The 16603-nt window shown below is 54.6% G+C and overlaps 5 protein-coding genes across 5 annotated transcripts; 2 read left to right on the forward strand and 3 right to left on the reverse strand.

Moving 5' to 3' along the window:
* Positions 1–3243: 3243 nt before the first annotated feature.
* LMH87_011570 (uncharacterized protein) lies at positions 3244–3576 on the reverse strand (the record flags this gene model as incomplete). The annotated part of the gene is made up of 1 exon (XM_056200733.1): positions 3244–3576. One exon carries the CDS (start codon positions 3574–3576, stop codon positions 3244–3246), a length of 333 nt encoding a protein of 110 aa, XP_056052553.1.
* Positions 3577–4626: 1050 nt separating this feature from the next.
* On the forward strand, positions 4627–4986 carry LMH87_011571 (uncharacterized protein; the record flags this gene model as incomplete). Its single annotated transcript, XM_056200734.1, has 1 exon — positions 4627–4986. The coding sequence occupies one exon, from the start codon at positions 4627–4629 to the stop codon at positions 4984–4986; it is 360 nt and encodes a 119-aa protein (XP_056052554.1).
* Positions 4987–8768: 3782 nt separating this feature from the next.
* On the forward strand, positions 8769–10519 carry LMH87_011572 (uncharacterized protein; the record flags this gene model as incomplete). The annotated part of the gene is made up of 4 exons (XM_056200735.1): positions 8769–9095; positions 9211–9272; positions 9343–9595; positions 9668–10519. The coding sequence occupies 4 exons, from the start codon at positions 8769–8771 to the stop codon at positions 10517–10519; spliced, it is 1494 nt and encodes a 497-aa protein (XP_056052555.1).
* Positions 10520–10792: 273 nt separating this feature from the next.
* Positions 10793–11927, reverse strand: LMH87_011573 (uncharacterized protein; the record flags this gene model as incomplete). The annotated part of the gene is made up of 2 exons (XM_056200736.1): positions 10793–11694; positions 11774–11927. The coding sequence occupies 2 exons, from the start codon at positions 11925–11927 to the stop codon at positions 10793–10795; spliced, it is 1056 nt and encodes a 351-aa protein (XP_056052556.1).
* A 425-nt stretch (positions 11928–12352) lies between these two features.
* On the reverse strand, positions 12353–16230 carry LMH87_011574 (uncharacterized protein; the record flags this gene model as incomplete). The annotated part of the gene is made up of 3 exons (XM_056200737.1): positions 12353–12397; positions 12454–15967; positions 16022–16230. The coding sequence occupies 3 exons, from the start codon at positions 16228–16230 to the stop codon at positions 12353–12355; spliced, it is 3768 nt and encodes a 1255-aa protein (XP_056052557.1).
* Positions 16231–16603: the final 373 nt, after the last annotated feature.

Genomic DNA, 16603 nt, shown 5'->3' on the forward strand with positions numbered 1-16603 from the left:
ATCTGTTGACAATACTACCAATATTGGCCTCAACCACCACTGCCATGTCGCCACCGCCGGGCCCTTGTTCCCCATTGTAATAGCAGGTCTCGGCCGCCTGGAAAAAGCCAAAGACAGCCTGCCAACGGAGCCCCGGAAGGACGCTGGGGAGTCGCGGCCCTCGCTGGGTACTGGTACAGTGGGTTCACCGCTAGCGGGGTGGTCCTTTGCTGCTTTGCTCTTCAGGGCACGCGGGCGGTGCTGTCAGCACCTTGCGGGCTTGCCAAGTTCCCTAGACTTGACTGGTATTAGCCTGGCAGCCCGTCATGCCATTCAGTCGCGGTCTATTGGAGCACTTGTTGCTCTTGTTGCTCTCTCGTTCATGCCAGGCTGGATCTCACTCTTCCCCCCAAGATGTGGCAAGTGGATTCTCTCTGCCTCGTCTTTGGAGATCACAGATGAGCCATCAATGTTATGCGCAGCACACGCCGTCACCAACGGAACGCACTGTTCATTCCGTGGCCTCGACATGAGATGGCCGAACGACATCCGGACCTTTGTGCCTCGTCACTTGATTCACCATAATAAGACGCAGCGCTATACATGCACGCAATTGGGCTGCCGCCTGGTCCCTGGTTGGTTGCGTGTGTCTCGCACGGAAAACTGGACAATCCACTGCACCTGCACCTGCACCTGCATCCATGCATGCAGCACCGCACATCTCTCCTCCGGCCAAATGGGAGGAGCCCTGAGACTGGCGACGAGGCCGGCAGGCTTGGGGCGCCTCTGGGCTGATCTAGCGCCCTCATCATCTCCGGACAAGGCTATGCGTGTGGAAATTGAAATCCTTCTACTCAGCAAAGAGTCGTCTCAGAGGGCGGGCACGGCGGGCAATGGAGCAAGGCAACTGACGTGTCTGATGCAGATTGTGATGAAATTGCATTCTCATGCGGGCAAGACAATCGTTTTTGCTCAGTATATCAAATTGCCCCCCCCCCCCCCCCCCCCCCAAAAACGCCCTCGGACTGACTAGCCCAGTCGTTGCTCCGGACCTGGCTGCCCAACGTTTGTGAGTCGATCATGACGGCACCGCCAAACTTGGGGCTTGCAGATGGCAGGGATCGTGCCTCGCACTGTTTGACGACACGCCTCCTTCTGGGCCTCTCTCCTTTTATTTCCCATGCTTCTCCAACGTCCGAGCACCTTTGGCGCTAGAAGCTGGATGGAAGAGACAGCGATTCTCAATGCAGACTTGACTGCGAGACAAGTCTCACAAGTCGAAGTCGAATATACTCCCTTCCACCTTGTTACGGAGACACCACGCACGCACCACGGCATCGGTAGAAGGAATTACAAGTTAGCGTCCTTCCAACGACATCGACGGCCGGGTGCTAAACTACAGCTGTCAAGAGCTCCGAGAGCACTGGCCAACAAACGTCCCTCTTTTTCTTACTCTGCTCCGAGACTGACTATAACACTGGCGGCGGGTTGTTGCTTGTGTATCACTATCCCAGCTCCCAATGACAACTCCCTCGTCTTGCACCGAAATGCTCTCATCAAGAACCTCGTACTTGCCCCTTTTCATGTACATTACACACACACACACACACACACACACACACACACCAACCTCCAAAAAGGAGGGGTAGTTTTCCCCCAAAACTAGCCGGGGCTAGCAAAACGCCTTTGCTCGCGTTCTCGTTCCATCGACGTTGCGAGGACATGCAGCTATCGGGGTCTCCATCTCGCACACATGGCCCGAACCCGCATCTTCACATGCTTTCTTCGTCCCCTTCTTCCTCTCCTTCTTCTTCTCTTGGACCTGACCTGGCCTCTGCCTCCCTCGGCCGCGAGCATACCCGCGCCAAACCCTTTCGGGTACCATTTCGTTTTTATTGTCCACCACCAGTCCAGTCCGTCTTTTGGTCTTTGTGCTTGGAGCCAACGACTGCCACGTTTCCGACTTGACCCGGTAGCGGTTCGACGATCAACCCCGCCCACTTCCCACGCGCCTCCCACGCCCCCGGTACGACGTCTTCTGCTTCCGAGTTGTTCCTTTTGTCCATGACGACGACGCGTGCTTCCCCAATGGACATGCACGAAAGATGAAGCATACGCAACAGGAAATTGCATTCATCACCCTCTTGCGTGTACAGGTATGACTCCTTTCTCTCTCTCCAGTGTCTCTGTAGTATCTATGAAGAGCCTCGAACAAAGTAGGCCCTCGTTCTCGTTTTAGATGTTAGTAGATTGCCAAGTATAGACCGCCTGATGCCCACACGAGACCCCCCCCCCGTTGAAAGCCTCACTCCGACTAGCATCGGCGACGAGCATGGCTGGTGGTGGCTGGCTCCTCCATTGCTTTTGGCTGCATGGTGCTAAAAACAACGCCCAGTTTGGCGACTCCTTTTTTTGAGTGGGACACGCCATCCAACGTAAAATCATCACTAGCTTCACCTCTTGTTGATTCTCGTCCAAGGTCCCGTCCCTTCGTCTGGAGGCTTTCGTCGTGAAACACGTCGCATCACAACACCCCTTTTCAATCTGTAGTTCAGCCTCTCTACTAGGCCCTTTCTTCTCCTTTTCTCTTCCTTCCTTTCTTTATATATATAAATTCACCCTATCAAATGAGATTATATGGGGAGAAATTGCAGCAACTCTATTTTTAAAATTGTCTGTATTTTTGGCACCCTCTTCCCCAGATCTTCGGCCCACCACCACCACTCACACCCACCCTTGAAGCAATCTCTAGTTACAGATCCAAGCATCGCCCGGTTCGTAATCTTACACTTTGCGGGTCTTGCCCGGCAACTACTTTCTACTGCCTCTCTCAATCGTCCTTTCTTCCCTGCCCATGTAAAGCTCGCTTGGACAGAGAAGACGATAGCCCCGTCATGAGGGCCATCTGCAGAGTCGTTCTGCTGCACTGTGCTTCCGCGCCACTACATATGCTGTTGTTTGCTAACAGTTCCAGATCGGGGGTTATTGCTCGGGTTCTTCTGGCATTAATAATGCTTGCCTCGTCAATGGCATTTAATGGATTCGTCAATTCATGACATTCTTTTCCCCACATCCAAACGCACAACCGTCACAGACCGTAAATGTGGCCGCGATGTCCTCTTTTAAGAATTTCATTTTCATCAATCAAAACCAAAGTACTAAGGATACAGAAACCCAAACTCCTTCCAAAGAACAATGGAAAAACAAAAGCGAGGTCCCTGCCTCGCCAGCGCCAGGGTAGACCGACTCACCTTTCGACCGTCGCTACGAGTTGGCGCCGCCAGCCACAGGGGGACGTCGAGCCATCACTTGTGTGGACTCGTGCCAGGCAACCATTGCATCATCGTCGCGTCCCAAGTCCAGGAGAACGACTCTCTTCACCTCCCATAGGCCAATCTCGTCGCTCTTGAGATTCCACTCTTTCGCTTTGGACAGTGCTGCCTCAACGATCGCCAGTGCCCTTTCGCCATCAATCTCTGTTTCGAGATCACTCGCTTCATTAGCCCTTTTCTTTTGAGCTGCCAACCACTCCTTCTTGACCGTTCTGCTCTCGCCGTTGCCAGGGGCTGCGGCCGCTGTTTCGCCGATAAAAGGCATGTTGTATGTTTGGTAAGTGGCAGGAGGGGTTGTGAGTAAGTATTTGTCTGGTTGGTAAGTGGTGGGAGGGGGTTGTGGTTGAGTGTACTTACTTAGGCATCGTAGGGGCGCCGCGCCGACCTTTAAATAAGTTTTCTCTCTCTCTCTCTCTCTCTGACATTTTCGATTCCTTGGAAGAGTGCTGAAACTGCAAGAAAAACAGTCGCTTCTTTGCATGCGGCGCTTGTCGTTGGAGGAGTGGCCATTGCTTCTTTGCTTCGGCGGGCGGCGTGTAAGTTGTGTCGAGCCCTTGTCCGCCGGAGCAAACCCAAAGAAGACAACAAAGTAACGACTGTACTAATAGAGCATGTGAGGTGATAGTTTGACATTTACTTTTACTAGAGGAGGAGATAATTGCAGCACAGAAGTTACTGTGTCTCTATCTCACGCTTTGTGATGTACTTAGCGTTACTTCCACGACTTTTTACCGAGTGGTGCGTATAAAGATTGACGACATTAATGGGCCCTTTCACGTTTTCTAAAGAAACTAAGTACAATCGAATTCTTTTGATGCTCCATGTGCTTTTTCATATATACTTGTCGAACTCAAATCACTCCGTCTTTATCTTGTGCTCTGTGATGCGCTTAGCATCACATTCACGGCTTTTATTGAGCATTGTGCTAAAGTGCGGACAAAGATCGACGACATCAATAGGCCTTTGATGCTTTTCTACAAAATTGTGTGTATTTTGATTCTTTCAAAGTTCACATTGCTTTGTTGGCCATGTATTCCGTCTTTATCTCGCACTTTGTGGTGTGCTTAGCATCACGTCCACGGGTGTTCTGAGGCGGACACAAATCGACTTGATAGGAAACTACAGCTCAGTCATTTCAATCTCCCCAGGCCTTTGTTGTCTAAATGTATATATAGGGACTTGCGAACCCAGTTTACAGCAACATTCAGTATCCTCATCGGACTATTCCTCTATTTCACCAACCATCCTTCACCAACTATAACGATCATTACCAAATAATCCCCAGTCAACATAAATCAACACCAATCAATACAAGATGCCACACTTTGACGAGGAGACCGATCACTACGATTTGATGATTGGTTTTGCCCGACGCATTAGATTGCAGGAGCAGGCGGAATGGGCAAAGGAAGAAGAAGAACGGAACTGGGAGCCGTTACTTCGACTTCTCCGGGAAGCCATGGATCGTACTGAACAATGGATTGATGTTGACACCGAGTTGAGAAGGGACTTCTTCCTGTTGGCGAGCGATCTCCTGCAAAAGATTGGACGTTCGGTACAGTCCCAAGGGGCACTTACCAGGGCTGCAGAACTTACGATCCAATTGAGGCACGAGGATGAAGCAGCGGAAGCGCTCCGTCAGGCACGCGCTGCGGAGGAAGTAGCACGCCAGTAGACGGCCGCTTAGGAGGAGGGCAGCTGAGTTTTTCGCCAACTCTGGCCCATATCAGTGTGCCATGTAGGCGAGGATTGGGTGAGTGTAGGGCATTTTGCCTTTTTTTTTAAGTTTCGGCGTTTTTCTTTTAGGAGTTTTGCAGGCTTAGAGGATTTGGTTCGGGAACACACAAAAAATTGATCAACGTCGGGCTATAATTGTGAAGATGAAATGCTCCAGTCGTACTATTTTCCAGATGCATGAATTCTCCTTTTTCAAATCTTTCTTAGTCTTTTGACGAATCGAATTGCGCTTTAAGCAAATAGTTTGGCTTGCAATCGCTCCATGTAAACGAGAGTGAAGCTGCGATACACGAATGACCGACCTGGATGTTCTCGGACATGCTTCAACCGGCGGGCGTAACATCAAATGTCAATGGCCGTAAATTCGATTTTCTTTTCTGCCTACTCGGAATAGAAAGAGCCTTTGTTCGGTTTTGTGACTTTTCTTTCGCCAATGGCCATGCCATATTTTGTGCCTTGAAACCGCCTTGTGCCCATTTTTGAGCTGTCAAGGAATGGCGCAGTCCCTTCAGCAACCAGTCTTTATTTCGTTTCTTGCGAACAATGATTCTTTTCTTCTTCCTCTTTTTTCAATCTGCCCCTTCAATCTGCTTCTTTCTTTTCTTTTTTCCTCTGTGCACGATGCACGATGCTCTTTCTCGCGCCTCCATGCCGCTCCGTGCAGCGCTTTGTGTATGCTTTGACCGGGTTGCTGCTTTGAACGGCGCGCAGACAAAGCAATGTTACAGATCTAGGCATCGTCTTGAAAGAAAAGTGTTCAAAGAACAGGCAAGTTTGGCAAGTAATATAAGCCTCTCGATCCGCCGCAGAGTGCAGTGAATTGGAGCATCAACCACCACCACAATCACCTTCACCATCATCACCACCAACCACAACAACCATAACCAACCCCACAGCTACCTTTTCAACTATCTTTACAACTACCTTTTCAACTACCTTCACAATGCCTTCCGCCGGAAACCAGCAGCAGAGAGACAACGATGCCCTTCTCATTCGTCGGCTCACGGACGAGGTGTCCAACCTCATGAGTATTCAAGATTGGCTCTCCGCCCTTGACCTTTGCCGTCGGGCTGTCATCTTGTGCGAGCGGTGGACGGATTTCCAGCCCGAACTTATTCAGTTTTATACGTGGCTCCGTCTCTGCTGTTTGGCCAATGGGCTGATAGATGATGCAAACCAGGCCCAGGCCAGGTTGGACGAGCTCCGGGGACAATAGATCAGTGGTCCCCGGGCCTTTGAGGCTGTGACCATTGCTACATGCAATGGCAGGTGAGTTGTCTGTTTTCCTTTGTCTTGTTTTTGATGGATCTTGCGGGTCAAGAGCGGATAGTTTCACAGCGATCTTTTGACAATTGAACAATATTATTTTACAAATTTGCAAACCGTGAAGAACCAAATGGCAAAGCGACATAATTTGTCATGTCCCTCGAAGTAGCATTAATAGATAGAAGACGGCGCTTAACATTGCACAGCCGAATTTCACTCGTGTATAAGAACTACTGATCTGTATAGAATCTGCTTTGTTCTAAGTTAATCGTTGATTGTATTTCTACAACGCCACAATGCTAGTGTCTAGTACACCCCTTGTCTGTAGATCGTGCAAGACCATCTTGTCCAAATTACCCGCGACGCCAAAAGTCAGACGTGCTGCCACTGGTGATACGGCGCGTCGTAGCTCGGACGTAGGCAATCATCTGTCAGTAGAGTCTAGTCGCCGCCACACTCGCCTGACCTGCAACTTGCAGGATATTACTGCTTTCCGCGCCAGTGACTTGGAGGCTTAGTAACCCGACTGTGTAGCTGTGAGATGACTAGTCTGGCACTAGGGCCAAAAGTTGGGATATCATGTATTATTGTGTGACGCAGTCTTTGGAGCGGGTAGCTACATTGGACGGCAGCAAGCGTCCATCCGGATCGGATCAGCCGAGAATATTGGACAGGCGCGCCGTCCCTCCTGAAGCTACACACACACGGCTCTCAGGCATCCTTGGCTGCTGCATGTCGGTCATGGAACACCGAGCGAGGCTTGCTTGTTTGCTTGCTTGCTTGCGTCGCACAAAGAGGCTAAGGTAAGAGGGGGGGGCGTATGTTGAAAGGGCTCTGAACAGCATTTTGGTGCTTGGCGAACATGAGCATATAACATGGCGTTATTGGTATTGAACACGGGGTGGCACCGTCGACGATCTGGTCTCGGCCAGGTTAGCTGGTGGATCGCCAGGCACCCGAGACGGGAGGAGGGAGGGCCAGTCCAGGTCTGGCAAGACGCCCGCTGGTCGACTGGCGCACATCAGGTGGTCATGGCGACACGGCACGAGGCCAAGATTTCTGCAATGAAGGGGGTGCGTGCATAGCGTCTTGGGGACCCTATAACCTGTGGCGATACGGACACATTGTACACTTGACAGCGGCCTCCCGAAAACTGTCACGGAGTAAAGTGTTGGAGTAAGTGGATCTTAGCCGGAGGAAAGATGAATTGGTTCCTGCATCATGGTGCGTCGGCGCCGACCGGCATGGTAATTAATGCGTAAGGTAGTGTGTAGCGCTACAGATGCAGTATGGTGCGCATAAAATTAATCTTGAGATGGTAGATCAGGCATCGCTGGTAGATTTGATGATGTAGAAGTTTGTCGAGGGTGCGTGTTGGTTTGTTTGTATGCTTTTTTCTTTGCTGGGCTGATGATAGTAGATGGACTGTCACATGCTAAAAGAACGGCCACCAACAGAGCTTGGGCCAATGGGGGCAGGCCAGCTCCAGGCCAGCTCCAGACCAGCTTCAGGCCAGCTTCAGGCCAGCTTCAGGCCAGTTGCAGCGCATCACGCCCTGTAAGTCGGCTATATCGACCGTCCAACGCCCCCTAAATGTCCACTGAAAGTCCACCAAAATGCCCGCGTGAACCCGCTGCCAGATCCATCGCCAGCGACTCCAGACCGTTGCCAAACCCCACTGTCGTGAACCCGAGGCAATTCGCTCGGCCTCGTCTGTCAAATTAAACCAGTGCCCTGCCCAAGTTGCTGTATTTGTCCCTGCTGCGTCTTCTTTGACTTTTGCTCCCTCTTCTGCCAATTCAAGCGTTGGACAGTTCGTCGGCCTTGCCATTGGGCACACTTGGCCTATCTAAGCACAACGGCAACGCTTGCCCCTCTTGTGGCGGCGCGCGTCTAGGTACCTACCTACGTAAACCACACACGCGAGACAGGGCAGTGCACACCTCTCCGAAGGGGGCAGACACTTTTTTGACCACTTGCACAAGCTGCAACACGCCATCGTTATTCCATCGACGTGTGTCACCCCGGAAGCAGATACCATCTCACACGTTTGCTTCAGCATCCCGCCAGGTCCCCGTACGACTCGACGTCATCTGCTGCAGAACACAGGCCCGGCCGCCTCAGCGTTCGCTCGCATCGCACCAGGCAGTCTTCACCAAGCAGAGCGCCGCGGAGGGACTTACACAACTTCGGGAGGGACAAAAGTCCGTGTGACCTTGCACAAAAGGGCTTACTCTGCATTGTCCAACACATCAACCTCTAATATCGTTGCCTATCGGTTCTTTCGTCCCGCCAACCAACCTTTGTCACTGCGCCGTGATACACCCAAACGCCTCGGCCAGTTCACTTCTTTGTTATTTCCTTTTCTTTCAGAGTGGGCTGGTTTGATTGGATTGCTGCAGTCGTCCAGCCCATTTCCGAGACGGTCGTATTACGGCTGTTTTTTCCTACCCAATGTCACAGCTCAGTGCCGGCTCGCGCACTCGTGCTGCGGCGAGGGCGCCGCGACGCCCCGGCGTCTTGGCCGTGCCTCCGCAGCTCCGCCCGGTCGTCCGCGCCTACATCCTGGGATACGCCTCTGCGGTGGCGCCCCGGCTGCTGACCTTGGCCGTCCAGCACATCCTCAAGCTGCGGAGGAACTCTGAGCAGCTGCTGCCCTCGGATCCGGAAGATGAGCCTACGTTTCTCGCTGGCACTCGCCACATTCTGCTCTCCGGGTTCGACCCCCAGCGCTTCCCGACATTTTGTGCCGTCCTCGTCGCCGGAACCTCTTTATTACATGTACGCTCTAGCACTGACAACGAGTTTTAAGTTCCACAATCGCGTCCAATCTGGGCCGCTTGTTATGGCAGTTGCATTTGATGTCAAGTCTCAACTAACAGCTTGCGCTATGTAGAAACCGCTCGACAAAGTCATCGCCAGTCTGGGCTCAAAGCTAACCGAAACGTCACGCTTGCGGTATGATGCTCTAACCTTCCAGACATGTCTTCTCTCTGCTTGTTGTCAAAGGCCCGGCTAACTTGCCTAGATTGGCACGCTTCCTATGTAGCTTCCTCGCCGGATGGTTTGGCCTGAAGCTCTTACACACAAAGGGCACAGCACCCCGCCGACACTCCACGGCCAGGCGAACCAAGCGAGAGGAGGAACTGCGGTCCAAGAAGATGGCCGGTCGCACCATGGACCTGACTCTCTTCGCCGCCACTCGTGCCGCCGACGTCCTTGTCGGCGAGCTCTGGTCGCAGCGCCGGTCCCGACGACAGGCTGCCAACAAGTGGACCAATGTACGTTCCCCTTCAGCCCCCCCCAACACAACCACTGCCACAAAGCCATCATACTTACCGTGTAACCCACAGACTGAATCCTTTATTCAATACATGGCCGATCCGCTCGTATTCGTCTCGTCGTGCGCCTTCATCATGTGGTCCTGGTTCTACTACCCCGACAACCTGCCCCGCGGCTACCAGAAATGGATCACGTCGGCCGCGCAGGTCGACACGCGCCTCATCGAGGCCCTGCGCCGCTTCCATTTCGGCACCCTCGTCTACGGCCGCGAGACGGGCCAAGCCGGCCTCGTCGGCGACATGTGCGACGACTACGGCCTGCCGCGGCAGTGGGGCGACCCCGTCACCAAGATCCCGCTGCCATGCGAGATTGTCCACATGGGCTGCGGCCCCTCGTGCGAGTACCACGCCCTCAGCCGCTTCGCGCGCTCCTGGAAGTGGTCCATGTACACGTACCTGCCCCTCGCCCTGGCCCTGCAGCTGCGCAAGACGCCCTACACCCGCCACAGCCTCGTCGCCGCCCTCCGCTCCGCCTCGCGCTCCTCAGCCTTTCTCGCCATGTACATCACCCTCTTCTACTACGGCGTCTGCCTGGCCCGCAGTCGCGTCGGCCCGCTGCTGCTGGGCACCGACACCGCCGCCCGCCAGCAGCTCGACAGCAACATCTGCGTCGGCACGGGCTGCTTCCTCTGCGGCTGGAGCGTGCTCATCGAGACGGTGAGCCGGCGCAAGGACATGGGCCTCTTTGTGGCACCCCGCGCGCTGAGCACCTTTGTCCCGCGCCAGTACCCCAAAGAGAAGCAGTGGCGCGAGACGCTGGTCTTTGCGGCCAGCACAGCGGTTGTCTTTACCTGCGTGCTGGAGAATCCGCGTCGTGTGCGTGGTGTGCTCGGCGGGGTGCTTGGTTATGTCCTGAGAGAGTAATTGGCGATAAAGTATTGCTTTTGGGGAGGAGCTTGGAAACTGCAGTGGTACGATGGTCATGATGGGTACGATGGTCATGATGAAAAGCGATTTGGGCGTCGAGTCGTACGATGGACATATACATTAATCTCAAAGCCCACGTGTACAAAAGTGTTGGAATAACCCGTCATTAATAAACACAACTGAATATGAACTGATAAGTTTTATTCATCATTTTATTCTACAGATTTTCCTCCACTGGCCCACCCCCAAGATTATCTCCCTTCCCCCAATCTACAACTGACCCCTCCACCACGCGCACACGCCCAGCACAAACGCGCAAAGCAGGATATCCGTCCGCACCGTCGTGAAGATCTGCCCGTAGCGCATGACGCTGACCACGTAGCCCCGCCATGGCATCGGCAGCTGTCCCGCCATCGACCATATGAAGCCCGGCGGCGGCGCGCGGCCCTTGTCGAGGAAGAACTTTGTCGTCAGCAGCACCGCCTCGGCCGTCGCAAACGCCCAGAAAAAGTTCTTCTTGGCCACGTCGAGCCCCGCCGCGCCGAGCGTCTCGTAGTCTGCCGCTGGTGCTTTTGCGTAAAAGGCATCGTCGGCACCGGCGATGGCCTGCCCGTCGGCCATTTTAAAGGCCAGCTGTCGCTGGATCCTGGTCCCGTTAAAGGGCGTCACCAGCGCAATGTAGAGGCCCAGGCCGAGGGCGAGCAGCGCGTGCACGACCCGCCAGACTGTGCTGTACACGTCCGGGCCGGACGACGCCGGCTGCTGGGCGCCCATCATGCCCGCAAAGGGGGAGGCGTTTGGTCCTCCGGCGCCGGCAGCACCCGGCATGCCAGGGAAGCCGCCGCCGCCAGCGCCGCCCATCATCTGCGCCATCATCTTCATGAGAGGATCCTCCTCGGCGCCGCCGGGCACGCCCTCCGCACTGGGCGGCGCGCCGCCGCCGAGCATCATCTGCCGCAACTGCGCCTGCTGCTCCTCCGTCATGTCGGCCGGCAGACCGGGGAAGCCACCTGCGGGGGGCGACGGCATGGCCTGCTGCTGGGTCGCGAGCCGCGCGGCCGCCGGGGAGTAAAAGTGTTCGGAAATGTCCACCTCGTCGGGGTCGCTGGCGGCAACGGCGGCGGGTTTCGGCGCAGGGTCGGCGGGAGCTTCTGGGGCGGCTTGGTCATTGTCTGCCAAAGACCACACAGTCAGTTACCGCAGACATGCAGACAGGGGGAGCCTCTCGGGATAGCGGATGGGTTTGCGTACCTCCTACCACGCGGCCACCGATGCCGGTGATCTTGTCGAGGCGCGAAGTGCCGCCCGCCTTGATCTTGGCCTCGCGGCGCTCCTTGCGCAGTCGGGCCTGCTCGGCCGCTCGCTGGGCGGCGGCGTCGCTCGATGACGATACGCCTTCCGTCATGGCTGATGGTGCTGTCGTGTCTGGTTTGGGGAGAAAAATCCTGCTTGCGTTGGTTTTTCGTCTTTTCTTTATCGGCAGCGGACGCCCGAGAGCGGCGTAGACAGGCGTGGTGGTTTGGCAGTCGGGCGGATCGTTGTTCGTTGGTGGAAATGACAGCTTCCCAAAAAGTCGGGGTGGGCCTTTCACGCTGCACTACAGGGACCACAGCTAGCTTTGTCGCGTGCACAGTGACACAACAAGTTTACTTTTTCAAATGAATACACACGAGTTTCACGACTAATGTATGGTGGCAAAGTAATTTCAATGGGTTGGTATTACTCCTTCATCTTTAACACAGCGCCGGCAACACCACTCTCCACAGCCTGTTTCATCATCATCCACATACAACTCATCGATGTTTTCTTTTAAGTCGTTGCATCTAATATCTAAGGAGTCGCTTTGCTCATGTTTATGAGACGCTTCAAGCCGACCTAACAATCAATCAGTTAGCCATAGTCTCGTCATTTGGAATGAGCTCCCAACTTACCATCCATTGGCCGCATTCTTCGACTCTTTCGCGCTGAAGCTCAGCCTGCATTTTGGCGGCCGTTGGGTGGTCCTTGGACTTGAGAGCCTCGGCAAGCTCCGAGAGTTTAGAAACACTATAAGGCGACACAAGCTCCTCGTTGTTGAGGTGATCAAAAAGCAGGTTTAGCCGCTTCTGGGTATCCTTAACTTGAGGTGCAAAGGTAGCCGGGGCCTTGGCTGCAACGCGCTGCATGTCCTCCGTCAGGATCTCGACAAGACGTTGAGCACTAGCCGGGATGTGAGATCTGTCACCAGGAGGGTGCTTGCCCTTGGACGGAGGTGCAGCGGCGGCCCTGGGGGGAGGAGGCGTGGGTGTAGCGCCCGCAGGAGGGCCAGGTCGGCCCATGGGTGGCGGTCCAGTAGGAGGGCCTGAGGCAGGAGGAGGTGCGCCCGGGGCCGAGCCGAAGTTGTTGGTTGGGGCGTAGGGGTTTGCTCCGTGAGGAGCAGCTGGCGGCTGCGCGAATTGACTGTATGGGTTGGCAGGAGGGGGAATGCTACCGCCGGGTGGCGGGGGCAGCATAGATCCCCCAGTGGGAGGACCCGGGCTGGGCTGCTGCGCAGAAGGTGTCGGGGCGTATCTGTTCGAAGGAGGGGCGCCAGCGGGAGGGGCGTTATAGGGGGAGGCAGTTCGCGCAACGAGATTTGCCATCTGAGGGCTGGCACCAACTTGCGGAGGTGGAGGAGCGTACTGATTGGCTGCCGACGAGGGACGAGGAGGAGCCTGGAATGTCTGGGGCGGTCCAGCCAAAGGCGAAGTGACACGAGGAGGAGCAGAGCCCTTGGGAGGAGGGGGGGGGCTGGCTTTGGGAGGCGCACCATAAGTGGGAGGGCCGGGCGGTGTTGGTTGACCAGGCTGTCCGCCATATGGACCTACTGGGGGCGGTGCGCTTGGAGTTGAACGTCTAGAGGGTGCAGCCTTTGTCACCAGAGGGACATCGTTCCAGCTATCCTTAGGTGCACTGTGCATCGTCGACATGGTTGGGGTTCCGGCGCGAGGAGGTCCAGAAACGGGCGGCGGTGCTGGGGATGTATAGCTTTGAACAGGCGGCTGGTACATGCCTGATGGCTGGTATGGATTGCCTCCATACGGTGACTGCTGAGGCTGCTGGGGCTGCAGAGGTTGGAACGGCTGGGGCGTAGGAATAGTGTTGATGTTGCTGTAAAGATTGGCAGCGCCGGTGGTTCCCAGAGGCTGAGACTGAGGCTGGGGAGTAGGATAGCCGTAAGCAGGTTGTGTCTGAGGAACAGCGCTAGAGGTTCTTGTAGCAATCCTGGCATTAGCCTTGGTGGATGGCTTTTGGGTGGCCTGCTTGACCCGGCTACGAGCACCCTCAGCAGCAGGATACGTGCTAGGCAGGAGATCAAGGTAGCGCTGAGCAGCGTCAAGCTGGCCGTGGCCAGCGAGAATATCAGCGTACTCAGTGTACTTGTCATACAGAGCCGCTAGCTTCCAGCCCGCAGTCTCGCTCGTTTCGTTGTCAACAAACTTGCTGACGTGGCGGAAGACCGTAACCTTTTCGATAAAATTCTGCAGCGTTCTGGCATGAACCGAAAAGGTCGAGTCCTGTGACGACGCGTCTTTGGTGCCAGCCTGCTCAGCTTCCTCCAGCTCTGCAGTCCAAATTGACACGACCTTCTCGAGTTTCGAACCAGCGAGGTAGCAGAAAGAGGCATCTTTGCGCTCGCCACTCTCATAGATGCGATCACCAAGAGCCTCACAGAGGTCGGAGAACTCGGTAGGCTCCGAGAAGGTGCAGATGATAGCCATTGTCTCTTTCCAGCTCTTGAGGTCCGCGTTGTATGCGACATCCCAAAGATTCTTTTCGATGACAGATCCGAGAAGGCGAATGTAGCTAGGAGATCCAGTCTTGCGAGCGAGATAAGCAGCTTGAACCTTGTCGACAAGCTCCTGGCCACCACAGTTGGCAATGACGAAAGCATCGGCGATGCGGTCCTCCTTCAGGCAGATGTCAGTGGCCTTGGTGAAGTTGCCCAGCATGAGTGCCTTTGTAATATCCTTCTCAACAGCAGTGTCGCTGTCGGCAAACAGATGGAATGGGTTGTCAGTTTTGGCACCCTTTGTCGCGGCAACACCAGACAAGAAATCGTCGTCATCGCCATTTTCCTCGCCACCATCGAAGAAGTTGGACAGCTTCTTCTTTTCGCCGGTGATCTCTTCAGCGACAGCCTCTTCGCCGGCCGCTTCGCCGGCCGCTTCCTCGCCTTCCGTCTTTGCTTCCTCGGACGCTGGCTGCTCGCCAGCCTCTGACTTGAGACCGAGGTACTCGACAATCTTCCCACGGGGGTTCTCGCCGATCAGTGTCTGCATCACCTTCCAGTCGGCTTTCTCCTCGTCGGTCTTTGATTTCTCCATGCGCTCTTCGCAAATGGCAGACAGGTCGCCGGAGGCAAGAGCTTCTTGGAACTTCTCGGTGGCCGATGAAAAGTCAGAATCGGCAGAAAACTGCGAGATGACAACTTTGGAGGATCTCTCCTGGCCCGGTGTAGGCTTAAAAATAACAATCTTGCCACCGAATCCGAAAGAAGCACCAACAGGGCGCTCAAACCATTTGGGTGCCTTGTTTAAGGACCACGATGCGCCCTGAGGTTGCGTTTGAGCAGCACTGAAAAAGTCGGCGCCATCTAGGTTGTTATCAATGGCCGTCTTCGAAGTGTCGGGGTTCGTGTTTTGCAAAGTCTGGATTGTGATCTTGCCGTCAAAGCTAGCAGTAGCCGATAAGTTGGGGTTTTGCGGATGGAAGCGTGTTTGAAAGGTCCAGTTCGTGACTTCAGGAAGTTCTCCGTAGCGCTCGCCCGTAAGAGGGTTCCACACCATGGTCTTGTTATCTTTACCAGATGAAAGCAAGATGCTGCTGTCTTGGGTACACCAGGAAAGCGATAGGACGCCTTGCTCGTGGCCCTGCAGTGTCTTCTCTGGTGCATTGGAGTTGCGAAGATCCCATAGAAGAATAACGGGAGTGTTGTCGTCTGGCGTACCAGTCAGGAGCTTTGTAGAGTTGTTGGGGTCCCAGGCAAGGGCGCTGACAGCTTTGCGGTTGTTGTTCAACGTGAGAGATGCCTTCTTAGTCTTGAGATCCCACACCGTTACAAAGCCGCCTGCTCCGCCAGTAGCGAGGATATGGGAAACTTTGCGGTTCCAGGCGAGACATTCGATATCATCGGAGCGCGCAGCAGCATTGCCGAGGCGGAAGGGGTTGGCAATGTCATTGACATCGTAAATGTAAATTTCGCCCTTGGCGCCAGCTGTGGCTAGAATCTGCGGCTTGAGGGGGTTGAATTGAAGTGTCTTGATCGCACCGGTGTGTTTTGTCGTTTGCGACATCAAGGCGTCACTCCCATCGGCTTGCAGCTTAGCAGCGTCCCAAAGATCAAGGGAGCCGTTCTCCATAGCTCCGGCGATTATGCCTTGTGGGTGGTCAGCATCGGGAGGGCTCCATGCAATATCGTAGAACCTGAATCGTCGAGTTTAGCGAGTTGCGCAGCTACAAAGTAGCTATCGGACATACCTGGCGTCAGTGGTAATGCTCGCAATTGGCTGAAGCTCCAGTCCCTGTTCCTTGTCGTCCAGGGACAAGTCCCAGAGCTCAAGCTTGCTCTCGTCGGAGAAATCGGCATCAACAGCACCAGCGCGAGTACCGGTAACCACCAGAGGGTTTCCGGCACCAGGCGACCACGCAAAGGTGGCCGTTCGGGGAATATCTCGTAGGCGCACCATGATGGCGGGGGTGTTAGGGATCGGGGCGGGACCAAGGAGTAGTTATTCGATTCGGTCAATCTTTATGCTAAAGGAGCAATGAAATGCCAAAAATTGGCGCCGGCCACTAAGAGCAATGCACCTCTTAGCTTCTGCCAGCAGAAGGCATGAAATTGTCGAAAGATAGGTTGGTGAAACTGGATACAACCGAAATCCAGTAAGTTTGATGCCAGATTGCAGGCACCGGAGCTTCCCCTTGTCGACGTGTTCCTGGGCCGGCAGCATAGGAGGTGGGGCACTGTGCTGCATCACGTGATCGCATGTCAACGGAAGCTCGTTCTCACCGAGCCAATATTTTGGTTGATAAGAGGAGCTTGAAAATCTCAACTCTGCC

Source organism: Akanthomyces muscarius, chromosome 4 (genome assembly GCF_028009165.1).
Source record: "Akanthomyces muscarius strain Ve6 chromosome 4, whole genome shotgun sequence".
In the NCBI taxonomy this organism is placed as follows: Eukaryota; Fungi; Ascomycota; class Sordariomycetes; order Hypocreales; family Cordycipitaceae; genus Akanthomyces; species Akanthomyces muscarius.